The 16,169-nt window shown below is 43.6% G+C and overlaps 1 protein-coding gene across 1 annotated transcript in view; it reads right to left on the bottom strand.

Annotated features, from left to right (window-relative positions):
* Positions 1-15,755, bottom strand: part of LOC129705242 (lysosomal protective protein-like) — a 28,218-nt gene extending 12,463 nt beyond the window's left edge. The window contains exons 1-5 of the mRNA XM_055648737.1: positions 15,299-15,755; positions 8,618-8,729; positions 8,371-8,508; positions 5,789-5,947; positions 4,000-4,091 (exon numbers count right to left, since the gene is read on the bottom strand). Coding sequence (XP_055504712.1) covers positions 4,000-4,091; positions 5,789-5,947; positions 8,371-8,508; positions 8,618-8,729; positions 15,299-15,453 — 656 coding nt within the window. The 5' untranslated portion in view covers positions 15,454-15,755. The remainder of the gene's footprint in view (positions 1-3,999; positions 4,092-5,788; positions 5,948-8,370; positions 8,509-8,617; positions 8,730-15,298) is intronic.
* Positions 15,756-16,169: the final 414 nt, after the last annotated feature.

Below are 16,169 nucleotides of genomic sequence, written 5' to 3'. Positions count from 1 at the left end.
AATATTCTATTATTAATAGAATATTCATGGTACAGCGGTAGAGCTGCTGCCTCACAGCGACAGTGACCCGGGTTTGATCCTGACTATGAGTGCTGCCTGTGTGGAATTTGCACGTTCTCCCTGTGAATGGTGCGTCCTCCCACATTACAAACACATACAGGTTTGCAGGTTAATTGCCGCGAGTGTGTAGGATGCGAAAGTGGGATAAAATAGTACAGTGATCGATATTTGGCATGGACTCAGTGGGCTGAAGGATCTGTTTCCACACAATATCTCTAAATTAAACTGAACAAAATCACACTGAACTAATACAGTTCTGGATAGTTTAGTGCTTGGCCGAAATTTCAACTGATCCCGATATAAAACAACCAACTCGTTGTTTGATTTTTCCCACCCCACACATTAAAAAAACAAAACCAGACAGATAATCCAGAATCAACCTAGGCACTGGAAACAGCAAAGGCAGAAACTGCCTTCTTAACCATGTAATGTCCTCCTTATACACATTTGGGGGCTTGTTGCAAAATTGGGAGAGCTGTCTCACAGGCTGGTTGAGCAGTTCCTTACACAATTATACTCATGGGATCATACCTTACAGTCAACATCCTAGACAGCATCATCTCTTTCTCTGGGGATGTCCTGTCCCAAAGGCAAGACAGACCCAGCAGAGGTGGTGAAACGGTGGTATACAGTTTTGCAGGAACTGCCTTGGGAGACCTTGACATTGACTTTGGATCCCATGAAATGTCATGGAATCAGGTTGGATTAGGTCAAGGAAACCTTCTACTAATTGCCACTCACCACCTTTCCTCAGTTAATGAATCAATACTACTCCATGTACTGTAGAACACCACCTGGAGGAACCACTGGGAGTGGCAAAAGCAAATAATGTACTCTGGGTGGAGTCTTCAATGTGCATCAGCAAAAGTGACTGGGTAGCACCACAACTGACTGAGATGGCTGAGTGCTTAATGACACTACTGCCAGACTGGTGTTAGGGAACTATCAAGAGGGAAAAACCTACTTGATGTCCGCCTCACTAATCTACTTATCGCTGATGGATCTGATCATGACATTATAGGTAAGAGTGGCCACCCCACAGTCCTCGTGGAAACAAAACTAATCTTCACAGTGAAAATACACATCATCGTGTCACATGGTAAATGGGGCAGACTGTGATTAGATCTTGGAACTCAGGATTGGGTATCCAATAGGCGCTGCAAACCATCAACAACAGCAGAACTACTCAACCACAATCTGCAAGCTCATGGCCTGGCAAGCCCGCACTCTACCGTTACCATCAAACCAGTCAATCAACCCTGGTTCAATGAAGAGTAAAGGAGAGCATGTCAGCAGTAGCACCAGGCTACTGGCTACTCAGCACCAGGCATACCTCGGAACAAGGGATCAAACTAGTGAAGGAACAGGACAGGACTATTTGCACGCCAAACAATATAAACAGCATGCTTTAGACAGAACCTAACAGCTCAAGACCAATGGATCAGATCTAAGCTCTTCAGTCCTATCACATCCTGTCCTGAATGGTGGTAGCCAAATAAACAGCCCTCTGGGGGAGAAGGGTTCACAAATATCCCAATTCTCAATGATGTGGAATCCCGGCACATCAATGCAAAAGACAAAGCTGAAGTATTTACACGACATTTCAACCAGATGTACCAAAGTGGATAGCTCATTTTAGGCTCCTCCAGTGTGGCAGATGCCAGTCAGCAGTCAATTTGATTCAGAAACAGCTAAAGACTCTGGATACAGCAAAGGCAATGGCTCCTGACAACATTCACGTAAAGGTACTGAAGATTTGTTATCTAGAACTCGCCGAATCCTAGGCCAAGCTGTACAAGTACAACTACAACACTGGCATTAACTGACAATGTGCAAAATTACTCAGGTATGTCTTGTCCCCAAGAAGTAGGACAAATCCAATGTGGTCCATTAGTACCTCAATAGTTTACTGTCAATCATCAGCAAAGTGATGGAAGGAATCGACGATTGTGCTATCAAGTGACACTTGCTTAGAAACAATTTGCTCTCAGAAACCCACTTCCTAACCTCAGGCCAGCTTTGGTCCAAACATGGACAAAAAACCTGAATACCATATGTGAAGAGGTGACATCAATGCAGCATTTGATCATGTATAATGTCAAGGAACCCTAGCTAAACTCGACTCAATGGGAATCAGGAGAACAACCCTCCACTGGTTGGAATAACACCTCGCACAAAGGAGGGTGGTTGTGGTGGTTGGAGATCAATCTTCACGGCCATTGGACATCTCTGAAGGAGTTCTTCAGGGTAGTGTCCTCGGTCCAACCATTTTCTACTGCGTCATCAATGACCTTCTTTCAATCATAAGATCAGAAGTAGGATGTTTGTTGATAATCTGCACAATGTTCAGCACCATTTGTGACTCCTCAGACGTGAAGCAGCCCTCAACCAAATGCAGCAATATCTGGACAATATCCTGGGCTAATAGGTGGTAAGTAACATTCACATCACACAAATGCAAAGCAATGTTGATATCTAACAAGAGAAAATCCAACAAGGAATCATCATTTGACTGCATTCTCTCTTTCCCATTGGAACATAAGTTACTGTCAATACAACACTATACCTTGGGATTAGTCCAACAGTAACTTATAATAAGGCATTGCCCCATGTCACAAGTATGAATGATCCTTCAGGAAGGAGATGAGGAGGAATTTCTTTAGTCAGAGGGTGGTGAATCTGTGGAATTCTTTGCCACAGAAGTCTATGGATGCCGTCAATGGATATTTTTAAGGCAGAGATAGATAGATTCTTGATTAGTACAGGTGTCAGGGATTATGGGGAGAAGGCAGGAGTAGGGGTTAGGAGGGGGCAATAGATCAGCCATGATTGAATGGCGGCATAGACTTGATGAGCTGAATGGCTTATTTCTGCTCCCATCACTTATGAACTTATGAAACCTTATTGATGATTTTTTTCTACAAAATCTAAATATTGATTGTCAGCTTTTACCATCATAAACTCCAAGGTTCTCAATGTACCAACATAAAATTGTTGTGCTGTAATTATACCTTCCATTACAGTGCAGGTGGTGGCTTCATTGGAGAAGAGGTAATTATAGTACTAAATATGCTTTCTATTATAAATGTTGATGGAGGAATATATAATTGAGTTTAAGGCAGAGAATATGGGCAGTCATATCCATCTTTTATACATTGCTTTCACTTTTGCACTTGTCCCAAGTGTCTTCCCTTAAATACTTTGTTCACCTTGTTTTCTTGCATTTCCCACTACAGATGGTAGGACATGTGAGGAAATCCTTAATGGTTATAGGATCTATATGGAATAGGGACTGTGGGAAAACATATTCCCTCTCCCAAATACTTATGCTTCCTTGCTTTTCCATCTTAATGTATTCCTTAGACCAGATTCTTCCTTGGGACTCTCCCTCTACTTTAACTCTTCACTGATCATTTTACTTATCTACGTTATCAAGGATGTCATAAGGTTAGAACCCTCTAACTCACCCACCAATCATAGCCATATAGCACAGAAACAGGCTCTTCAGCCCATCAAGTCCATGCTGACCCATGTATTAATCTCTACTAATCCTATTTTTTCAGGACTTGGCCTGTGGTGTTCCTTGCCTTTCACATACTTGTTTGGATTCTTCTTAAATATAGTGAGAGTACCTGTTCCCACCATTGCTCCCATGCTGGAGGTAACACTGCCTTGATGTTGGCCAGAATAAGAGATCAACTCCTGAAATGGGAAGTCTGAAGGTCTCTACCCGAAACGTCGCCCATTCCTTCTCCCCAGAGATGCTGCCTGGCCCGCTGAGTTACTCCAGCTTTTTGTGTCTATCTAAGGTTCATCGCACATTGGACGGGGCTGCCTAGCCATTGACACAAACTGATGAGAGAGGGTGGGGGGATCCCTTGGGACTGATCTCGCAAACCTTTAGTATTCCCGGTCTGGATGTTCAAATATGATGCTTACGTGTCCCCGATAAGTCCATGATAATACGCAAAGTAGACGATTGACTGATCATTGTAAAATTCGCTGCTCAATCCATTGCCAATACCAAATCCCTACAAAATAGGACACAGTGTCATCCTAGTGTTAATAAACTAGACACACAGTTCACACACAGTGCTTCCAGAGTACTTGCATTTTCCGACTATAGGACAAGATCAACTTTTTGACATGGGTGGTTGTGGAGCAAGAGAGACCACATGGGTTTCCCTCGGGTGCTCTGGTTACCTTTCACATCCTTAAGGAATGCGGGTTGTGGGTCACTGTCACTTCTGGCAATTGTGTAAATAAGTGGTTGAAACTGGGTGGAGGGAGCTGATGGGAATGTGGGGAGAATAAAGTGGGTAAGGGTAGGATTCATTTAAATGGTTGCTTAATGGTCAACATAGAATCAATGGGCAAAAGGACCTGTTTCTGTGCTATTTGTCTTTTTTGTTCTCGGAATAAGAGAATAAACTCTCAATCAACATCACCCAAAACCATTTATCTGGTGAGGTATTTTGTGGGAGCTTGTTCACTGCTGTGTGTCTCCCACATTACCATACTTCAGTAAGCACCGGGCTGGGTGCATTGAGTGTCCTGGGAACGTGAAAACAACCTTAGGAACCTTTCTTTCAGAAGATGTGGTTAATGGTGCTGTTGGTGTATTCCCCCACCCCAACGATAACCACACACACGCATGCACACACAGAGGTGTAGGAGGGACACACAAGGAGGGACAGTAGCTCTGACAAGCTGAAAGTTAGCTTCAGTCCTGCCTGTGATGGGCAGGAACAGCCCACCTTGTCAGTTACTGGAAACAGACTTGGTTTCCGCTTCTTCTATGTTCCAGTGATTATTTAAAAAAATTCAAAACTGGCCACGACTAAAAATAGGGTGCCGTTTTAAAAATCGGTAATTTTTTAGTCGAAGCCGGTTGCGATGCTAGTTGGAGGTGGTTTAAAACGGCAACCTATTTTTAGTCGCGGCCGGTTTTGAATTTTTTAAAATAATCACCGGACCATAGAAGAAGCGGAAACCACTTTCGACCATTAGGGAGACTGACACCTTGGGTGGGGTCAAAGTCTCCAGAGGTTTCCGTTCAGGTTTCCTAAGTGGGACAGGGGCATAACTGGTCTCATTATCTCATTTCCTATATGGGATTGGGCAATGCAAAAACTGGTTACTTGGTTTCCCGCAGTTGCACATCAAATTAATTTATAAGTTGTAGGATGCTTTGGGATGGCAGTGAAGTGTGTTCTCTCATACCAACACAATTCTTAATTCTCACATTATAGTTGTAAGCAGGGGACAGTGATCCTGACCATAGTTGGGACACAATATCCATTTAATAACAGACAGAAGAACAATGGAAAGAAGGCCATTCATGTTGAAACAAAAAACACAATGAATAATGCCAGGCCTGGATAGAGTGGATGCAAAGAGGATGTTTCCACAAGTCAGAAAGTCTAGGGTCAGAGGGCATAGCCTCAGAATTTAAAAAATGTGCATTTAGTAAGAAGATGAGAATCAATTTCTATAGCCACAGGGTGGTGAATCTGTGGAATTCATTGCCACAATTGGCTGTGGAGGCCAAGTCATTGGGGATTTTTAAAGGGGAGATTGGCAGCTTCTTGATTAAAAGGTTACAGGGAGAAGGCAGAACAATGTGGTTTAGAGGGAAAGATAGATCAGCATGGCAGAGTAGACTCAATGGGCCGAATAGCTTAATTCTGCTTCAATAACATGATCTTATGCATTTATGAACACATACCTTGAAGTTAATATTGGCTGGACCATTTGCAATATTGAGACTCAACGATGGTCCATAAACACCGCCATAGCTTTCAGCAAACACGTAGAATTCATTCTGTGCGAATTCAGGGAACTTTTTGAAGAAATCCTGCAGGGCCAGGTAATTGTTCTCTGCAACCTGTAGGAATGAGGTAGGGTGAATAAAGATGTGTGGTTAATATTATGTTGATAGGTCAATGATCGATAGAAAGTCTTTTACTGTTATCCTTGGGATTAAGTTCCAGCCATGTCAAGAATTCCAAATTCAGTCAGTAGCATTCTGGCCTCAGGTTCAGAAGCTTTTGTGTTCAGGTTTCACTCCAGGGAGTTTCATCCTGACCAAGACTTCAAATGCCATCATTGAGTAGTGCGTCATGCAGGGCTTCACAATAAACAACTCCATTAATAAATTCAATATTGACACAAACTCTAAAATGAGTAAAACTCTAAAATGAGTTTGAAGAGGGAAAATGCACCTATATTTTTGTTTGAACTATTTCATAAGTAGTGTGGTGCAAATGCAGGTAGTGTGGGAAAACCTAAGGGAGACATTAAATAGTTGTTTGAGAGAGAGTGCACTCAAGAGAGGCATCACTTTTTGGGTCTGCCAGATTTTAAAATATATATAAATTAAAATGTATACTTTCTCATTCAGGATTAATGAAAGAACCTAAAATGTATGTACCTACCAGAGATAACAGGATAAAATTGTATTTTTCCACACACTAAATACGTAAGTGAGAGTTCTTTGTGCTTGTTATTTGTATAACATTTAAGTCATTTATAGTCTGTTTAAACATTGTTTGTTCCCCAAAGTAGTTAGCACTGTGCCTATTTAGTTCCACTCCCAGGATACCTAGATAAATGCTGCTCCCTTTCTTGGGCACTGAAAGCATAGTTGCTCGATTGGGAGAAATTAGAACTGGGGACAGGGAGGGGATGGGGAGGGCATTTAAACTGATTCATTTAAGAGAGAGGAGGAGCGTCATCTCCGATGACCATGAATCTTTGTAATTATCCACCCAGAAAGATCGGGTGGTGGTGTCACTGAATGTATCAAAGCTGCAATACAATTCTGAATAATAGGAAACTGGGATTGTGAAAATATGGAAAAAAAGTGTAGTTGAGGTCAAGATCAGCCACAATCTTACCAAATGGTGAATCAGGCCCAAGGGCCATATGGTCTCCACCTGCTCCCATTTAATTTCTCCTTGTGCCAACCACTGGTCTTACAAATGCACAAGCTGCAAAGTGAAAGGACCATGATAGGCTGGTTAAAGTAGTGGTCAATACAAGATCCACCATGGGAACTGACCTCCGAAGGGATCTACAGGAAGCGATGCCACAAGAGGGCAGCATGTATCATCAAAGACCCATTGTACTCTGGCCACAGCACCTCATATTCCGCTTGGGCAGTCTGCACCCCAGCGGCTTGAACATTGACTTCTCCAATTTCCGGTAGCCCTTGCTGTCTCCTCCCCTTCTCAGCTCTCCCTCAGCCCTCTGGCTCCTCCTCTTTCTTTCTTCTTCCCGCCCCCCCCCCCCCCCCCCCCCCCCCCCCCGACCCTGCATCAGTCTAAAGAAGGGTTTCGGCCTGAAACGCTGCCTATTTCCTTCGCTCCATAGATGCTGCCGCACCTGCTGAGTTTCTCCAGCATTTTTATCTACCCACATTTTCTTCTTGCTGTTACTATTGGGAAGAAGGCACAGGAGCCTGAGATCCCTTACCTCCAGGTTCTTCCCAACAACTATCAGGCCCCTGAACCACACTGCACAACCCCAACCATTAAACTACCTCAGCACTGAATCTGCACCACACACTTTGGCTTGCACGTCCATGTATTGCTTGTCTAGAATAACTGAAATTTTATTATTTTTTTATATGGTGTGTTATTGGATTAATGTACCTGTAAAGCTGCAGTAAGTAAGAATGTACTTTTTTCCGATCCTGCTGCATACAACAGTTAAATCCTCTTGAGATGCCGCTCATCTGAGCATGAAAACATATCCCCTCTTAGGAAAAACCTCCATCTTAGTAACAAAGGTGGACTTGCACCATTACCTCTGGAGCAACAATCACCACACGTTACTCCACGTACGAAGTGCAGTAACATCTTTCAGAATCAGTTACTGTAGAAATCACAATGGTGGGAAGGCTACAAAATCAGTGCCGGGATGATAGTAAAACCATTAGGCGAAAAGGAGCAAAGGCTGAGATATTTGGATGAAAAATCTGTCAAGTAGAAGAGACTGGAATGCATTAAGAGTCCTAGGAGAAAAATATCAGTCCACATCAACTTGATTGGACAGTAAGCACCAGCTGCTTTATTGGATGCTCATTGCGATGTATTCATTGTTGAGTACAAGTAGCAAATGGACCTGAAGGGGCAGGTGACGTGTAAGTTGCATTGTATATTGCTACTCCTGCTTCTGCCTTAAGTGGTGACCGAGCCCACAGAACCTGGGATGTTCTGAGAGACCAAAGCCAGGTAGATCGGCCACCTTACCTCTTTATCATTAGTGACCCAAACACGATAGCTCACGATCGGCTAGCCACGTTACCTCTTTATCATTAGTGGCGTAGTTTCCACTGTCAGAGTAGGAGAAGCCAACCCCAGCCGGGGACTCCAGGTACAACATGTTGGCTACCTTGTTCCAGCTGTACTCGTTAATGTAGAGTGTGCTGCCATCATCGTTCACCTGAAAACAGACACGTCATGGTAAATGCAGTTCACGTTTTCTACCCGATGAAACAACAGCTCAAAGCTCACACTCCCAATCCTCGTCATTGGGTCACAGGAAGACGTACATGAAACGGTCCATTTTCAGAGAGGAATCCATCCAAGGAGCTGCACCCGGGTCCACCATTCAGCCACAGGACCAGAGGGTCTGTAGTTGGGTCTCGCTGAGACGTCACAAACCTGAAGGACAGAAAACATACAGTAAATAAGGACGACAGAGGACTCTGCAGGACCACAGACAAGTGAGCAACTCGTCTCACAGTCGCCAATTGGGCCTTTGAAAGAGGGACATCCATCAGGCCCACTTCTCCTCTTCCCCTCTGATGGCACCAATCCTGTTAACACCCGTGGCTTTTTCACTACCCGTGGCTGTATCTTTTTCCCAGGGCAGGGAAGTCAGCATGGGTTTAGGATGGGAGCAAAAACCTTTTAAGAGATCTGCAGAAAGGTGAATATTTGAAATGAACTGCCATAAGAGGTGGTGGTTGCAGATATAATTACAACATTTAAATGGTATTTGCACAGGTACTTGAATAGAAAAGGCGCAAAGGAATACGGGGCTAATACAGGTAACTGGAATGATCATAGATAAGCATCACGGTCGACATGGATGAAATGGGCCGAAAGGGCTTGTATCTGTGCGGCACATTGCAATAATTCTATGAGTTGGTTTCTGGAGCAACAGCCCATTTGCTCTTCGTGATTGAGGATGGCTTACTTTTACTCTAAATCATGTTCATCTGAAGAAGGACCCCAACCCAAAATGTCATCTGTCCATTTCCCTCCACACATACGACCTAACCCATTGAAAACCGCTAGGACTTTTTTTTTAATTTCAAGATTCCAGCATCTACTTTCACTGGTTTTGTGGGCTCTGAGGTGACTAATGCAGCTAACATGGGAACTGCAGACACGTGCAGAGATGGGGCAGATAGTGTCTAATGGTGGGAAGAAGGAAGTTGGTGAAGTGGTGCACTCCTCCTGCTTATTAAGTAGTATTTCTGTGTGCTCCCAATGTAAGGCCTTGCAGTTCTCAATACCATCTTAAATGAGTAGGAAGGAACTGCAGATGCTGGTATATACCGAAGATAGACACAAAATGCTGGAGTAACTCAGCGGGACAGGCAACATTTCTGGAGAGAAGGAATGAGTGACGCTTCAGGCAGAGACCCTTCTTCAGACTGGCAGCCTGAAGAAGGGTCTCAGTGCAAAATATCACCCATGCCTTCTCTCCAGAGATGCTACCTGTCCCGCTGAGTTACTCCAGCAGTTTGTGACTATCTCAAATGATCTCTCTTAACTTTGAACGGACTGGGCCTGAGATAGTAGGGCTGCTGCCTCACATTTTCAATGATGCCGATTTGATCCTGAGCTCCAACGGTGTTGTCTGGAGCTTGTACATTTCCCATGTGACCAGGTAGGTTTTCTCTGGGTTATCTGGTTTCCTCCCATATACCAGGTCTGCAGATTCATTGACCAATGCAAATTTCCATTAATGCAGCTAGGTGGAACAATTGGTGGGAGGTGGATTTGTTGGGAATATGAAGAATATTTTTTTTATGTGTTTTCTTTGTATCATTGGCCCATGTACAGTGGGCTGAAGAGCATGTTTCTGTACTGTATAGTTCTACATAAGGCATCCAATGCTAAAAATAAATTATTATTATCTGACAAGAAAATCCACTTGACGTACCCAATCCTGACCATGCTTCTTCGTCATATTTCCTCATTGAAATTATCTCACTTGATCCAGCTCAACAAAACATGCATTTCCCTGGATATTAAGGATCCTTCCTGCAATTATTTGCTCCTTTTTTCCACAATATTCAGCTTTCTATAGTTCACCCTGTATCACCCGTTCACCCTGTGCTGACATCTAATATCGGCGGCTTTAGCTCATTCTTAGAGCAGTTTGCTCCGAGTCAGAAGGTGGTAGCTGGATCTTGTGCCACAGACCTGAACACAAGACCCAGCCAACGCTCCCATGTTTTACTGAGGGACTGGCATCCAGATGAGATCCAATTAAAGATCCAATTGTATTAATTTGAAGAACAGGGAAGTTACCCCTGGTGTGTCCTGGCTTATTTGCTTCTCAACTAACATCACTGAAAACATTGAGACACAAGGAACTGCAGATGCTGATTTTCAAAAAAAAGACACAAAGTGTTAGAGTAATTCAGTAGGTCAGGCAGCATTTGATCCAAAACATCACCTATCCATGTCCTTACTCCAGCACTTTTTCAGTAAACACATTACATGGACTTAATCACACTTGCTATATCTGGAATCTTGATGTGTACAAATTAATGCTGCACTTCTTACATGATAAAAGTGACTAGACTTCAAAGGTCCAAAATTAATTGCAAACTGCTTCCAGGCATCCATAGTAGTGCTCTATAACTGAAATTCTCTTTGCTTTCTCTTTCTCTTATTCTGGAAATGTCCTTCACCAAAGGCCAGTCTCTTCCTGCTGAATGACTGATGTTGCAACCGGTGACGAGAGGAAAGCCTGTTCATTCCTAAAGTCCTGCCAGTTATAGTTTACATAACTTTTGATATCTTGTGACCACAACTACAATGACGTTAAAGACAGGTCAGGCTGTCCTTTCGACCTGATAGTGTACCAAGGTTACAGGTTCTAAGCACCACCAGTTCCATAGAAATCCGAGCCTGTTACGACTATTGAACTTCTGTGGTCAAATTTAAACATCTCTATGTTGCAGAAAGACTTGATGCGTGTAGATCTGGGAGCATCATGTTGAGAAACTCCTGACTCAAAATGTACTTAAGGCAACTTCCTCAGCTTGACAATTTGAGATTTCTTTAAGCTTCTAGTTTGTAAACTCTTGTATTTTTGCAAATGCAACGCATGTATGCACATTGAGGATGGGTTTTGAAGACCCACTTTCTCTGTCACTGGTGTCCTGGTACAAGACTATCTCAAGGTGCACTGCAGTAACACACAGAGATTATTTTAAATCATTCTCCCACCAATCTCCCATCACCTCATCGTCCCATACACTTTTTCTCCCTCCCTATATTTTCCTTAAGTAGCCCCTTCGTCTCCTCAAAAACCCACGTGTTTGCAATTTGCAAAATACCACAGAAGGGATGTCTCATAGCCAAAGAGAAAGGAGTGAATTAGGAAAGAAGTGAATTTTAAATCGGTAGGAACAGCACAGCTATAATAGCACCCTCTGCCTCATTAAAATCAGCACAAATTCCATTCTGGCAAAAAGGGTTAATTCTCCACTGACAACACTCACACCTCAGAAGCAAGGTCTTGTGGCTTTTAAATTCCCAGAATGGGCCTTGAATACCTAATACAGACAGAGACTCCCATGTAGCTACAAAAGATCACTGCACCATTGGTGGTGCGGCATTTTAGATAAACATGTTCTCTTTGTTCAAACAACATCATGGAAGTTCTCCTTGGTGTCCTGACAAATGTTTGGAGTCATAGAGTTATATAGCAGGGAAACGAGTTGGCCTTCAGTCCAACTCGTCCATGCTGACCAAAGTGCCTACCTGACCTAGTCCTATTTAGCCCATACCCCTCCAAATCATTCATATCCATGTACAGGTTGATCACTGATTTTCTGGCAACTGATGGTCCGCCCACCCCTATAATCCGGACAAAAATACGAGAGCTCTGTTGAAATTCCCTGAGCAGCCGCACATGGCATTGCGAGTGGCGAGCGCTCTTTCCGGCCATGTCCCTCCATCATGAAAGAGTTATTTGTTTACATCTAAACATTGAAATCCCTCCTTGGCCTTGCCTAATTCTATCTCTACTGGCTCAATGTTCAAGCTTTGTGTGTATCAATCTGCCTGGCCCCTATGCACTACCCCACAACCCCTCCTCTACCATTCTGTCTTACCCTCTGGAATTGTGAACTTCCTGTTAAGCTTTCTCTAATTTACTGGGCACCTTTCAAAGGCTGCTTCCCAAAATCCCTTTTCAACTATACTCTCAATCTTCTCTCCGAACTGTTTTGCAAATACAATACAGTAAGCCCTCAATTTAACAACCCCTTTATAATGGACTTCAGATATAACAGACGGACCTGTCGACCCATCCCTAGCTCACACCATCTCCCATGCTGTTTAGAGCGCCAGGTTCCAACCCCACTCCCGACTCGCAAGCCCTCCTTCAAGTCAGAATCTGTGGAGAACACGAATAGGGTGATTTCACGAAAGGTCACTGGATCATAGATCCTCACCCACGTAGACGCAAAATTTAACTGGGGTACAAACGTCAATTGTCAGCTGTTAATTGGATAATAATAATAAAATGTCTTGATTTTGTCCAATTAACAGCTGACAATTATCCCATTCCTTAGCTTGCATCTGAATAAAATTCATTTCAAAACGCTTTTATGGTTTACGATTATTTAAATGGTAAATGTAGCTTCAGAAGCATTTTCTTTTTGCATGTTAAAACCCACCTGAGAACCATGGAAGATTTTGCAATTTTAATGATGGATTTTTCACTTTTAAAACTTTTTATATAACAAATTAATAAAGATAAAACAAAATGCCTTGCTTTTGATGAAATGCAGTGAGCAAACGTGATAATTCCCGATATTTTCTATCTTTTTATCTCCACGGCCAATGTTTGCTAACCACTTCCGCTGTTGTTGCCCCTTCAGCTCCCTCTTGTCTTTACCTTCGTTTTTCTTTATCTTCTGGACTCTAAAGTAAGATAACTGTGCCTCACGGTCACCCCGACTGGCACAGTTATTTACAGCTCAAAAACGGGCCATTTTCGCGGTTTTTAACGGGTGTGAAAGTACGCGTTTCCAGCATCAATAACATGTACCGGAAGTGACGTTTGTACCCCAGTTAAATTTTGCGTCCACGTGGGTGAGGATCTATGATCCAGTGACCTTTCGTGAAATCACCCTATAGATGACATTGGGACCCTTCCTCAGACGGATTTAGTTAGGTGAGTTACTCCAACACTTTGTGTCGTTTCACTTTAAAACTAGGTGCTGATGCCACTGGTTTGCAGTGACCTTCTTCACCAGTTCACATGGCTGTTGCTGCGACTCGCATTGTTACCCCCTGGTGACAGCGTTTTCTTCAGGCCGCCACCAATGACAAGACGCATTGGGTCAGTGTGAGGCTTCCTCCCCTTTCACCTGTTGCCAAGGTGGAGTATGTCAGCGACACTGGGGGAGAAGGAGGAGGAGGCGGCAGTGGAGGGAGAGGTCGACTGGATGGAGTGACTGGAGAAGTAGGCATTGGCGGTCGAGTAGGGAGCGACCAAAGCCTCCGTCGACAGCAAGAAACAGCAGCAGATAAGAGTGGAAGGAGCCCCACAGGTATCTCTGTTGGTGATGGTGACCGGAAGAAACGTTGTCCTCAGGGGCTACAATGTGAGCTGCAACAACAGCTGTGTCACTGGACCACAAGGTGAATGAAGAAGAGCTCGCTGGTGGACCTTGCTAATCGGGAGTGGCGTCGGAAGCCAGGGCTCTAAACGGCCAGGGAGACGGTGGGGGCTGGGGATGGGTCGGCAAGTCATTCCATTCACATTCAGTTTACATTTTATACTTTCTGGCACTTAGTGGTACTTTAGACATGGGAGGGGTGTTTTGAACAAACAAGTGTTGGTCTAGAAAAATGATAATCCCGAAAGGCTCTGGAACCGAGGGTGCAGGAAAATCGTTCAACCTGTACATGTCTAAATTACTTTAAAATGTTGTAATTGTTCCCTTCTCTATCATTTTTTCTATCAGCTTATTCCATATAGCTATCGCACTCGTGTGAAAATCCTACCCCTCTCCCTTTAAACCTATGCCCTCTAGTTTTAGACTCCCCACCCTGGGAAACAGACTGTGACATTTACCTTTTCTAGGCCCCTCATGACTTTATATACTTCTATGTCATCCTTCAGCCTAATACACTCCAGGGTAAACAGTCTCCAGTCCATCCAGCTCTTCTTATGACTCAAGCCTTTTTCCTAGTTAATCTAGTTTTAATCTTAGATGAACTACTTCACTGTCCACTGGACCACCAGTATCAAAGTCACCTGCAGGCATACTAACTTTTTATCTCTCCAAAAGAACAGATTTTTTCCTTGAACCATTGTGAAACCTTATTGTGCACAAATTGGCTGCTGTGTTTCCTGCAATCAACGATAAGTACATTTCAAAAGTATTTCATTAGTTACAAAGTAGTTTGTGACACTTTCAAATGTGACTTCCACCACATGAATAAACCTCTCTTTCTGTGTTACTCTGACACTTAGGAATAAAAGGAAATGTACTGTGCGTAGTAGCATTGAGCAAGTTACTGATAGTTGGAGATTTTTCCTGGTGTGCCCATGCCCAGTTTTTGTTCCATGGTAAACCTCTTATGAATTTTTGGGATATCTTATGGGACCGAGCAGTCCAAAGGCTGGAGATCAATAATGTAGATTTATGATCGAGTACTACATTGTCTTTTAAATGACATTAAATATAGTCCCCCCCCCCCCCCCCCCCTCAGGTCAATGTAAACAATCCCATGATATTATTTCAGAGAACCGGGGAATTCTCCTCGAGTTTTTGTTAATATTTCACCTTCAACCAACATCATCAAAAACAAATTGTTTCAGCAATATTAGAATTAACTACACTTCAAAAATCGGCATTGTAAAATGTAATACATAAAAGCAACTTTCTTTAACGAGGAGCCTTGGGCTGGGAGTCTCACCTGGATCAGCCCCTCATGGAATCCAGGCATTAACCCCCCTCACTCACCAATAGTGCAAATGTATGCCAGGACCTGCCTCCAGATACCCTGACCACTGCTTGAAGTTGACCTTGGTGTTCAGACCAGGCAAGGAGAAGACTTCATCTTGGGCGGGTTGTCCCAGAGCGCCACCTACACACAGTAGCAACAAGCACCAGAGCATTGTGACTAACTGGGCAGACAGTAAGCAAGAGCAGCAACAGTCCCAGAGGATATCTGGGGAATGAAGCAGTTGGGTCGGCGGCTCATATATATATATAACTGGGCTCGGAATACAAACAACATATGATTGCCAGCAACTGATAAGCTTCTCCAAAACGGGCTAAGTCCCAAGGTGGTTCCTGGAGACATGCCAGAGAGATATGGGCATTATCAGAGATTGTGAGAGAGATAGAAAGGCCCAGGAGTAAAAATAGACAGACAGATTAATTTGCCCAGCACTAGGAATTACAGACATACCATGAGTGAGGTAAACAACCCATCCAATCCTAGAGGCTCCCCAAACTTTATGGACTTCTAGAAAGTCATCTCACATAAACTGTAGAGACTGATGGGCCATCTCAATTCTTAAGATAGCTCAAATGCCCCATTACATGAGGCAGCCCAAACATAATCCCAGCCCAACCCCAGAACAGGCCTCACTATCTCAATCCTGGAGTTGCAATATGGTCAAAAGATGAGAGGAAAAAGCTCTGCCTACCCAATCCTAGAGGTTAACCTGCCCCCCCCCCCCCCCCCCGAACCCTTCAGGCAGCTCAACCCCAATAACTGTAGAGGCTGCCCATCTCAATCCTAGAGACAGCTGGCCCTCACAACCTGCCCTAATCCTAAAGGACAGTAACTTGGAGGAGAACCCATAGCTGGTGGTGCTCCCAGTGG

The sequence above is a fragment of the Leucoraja erinacea genome, chromosome 17, assembly GCF_028641065.1.
Source record: "Leucoraja erinacea ecotype New England chromosome 17, Leri_hhj_1, whole genome shotgun sequence".
Lineage (NCBI taxonomy): Eukaryota > Metazoa > Chordata > Chondrichthyes > Rajiformes > Rajidae > Leucoraja > Leucoraja erinaceus.
Note: the sequence above shows the minus strand (reverse complement) of the source record. Positions and strands in the feature narration are given on the sequence as shown.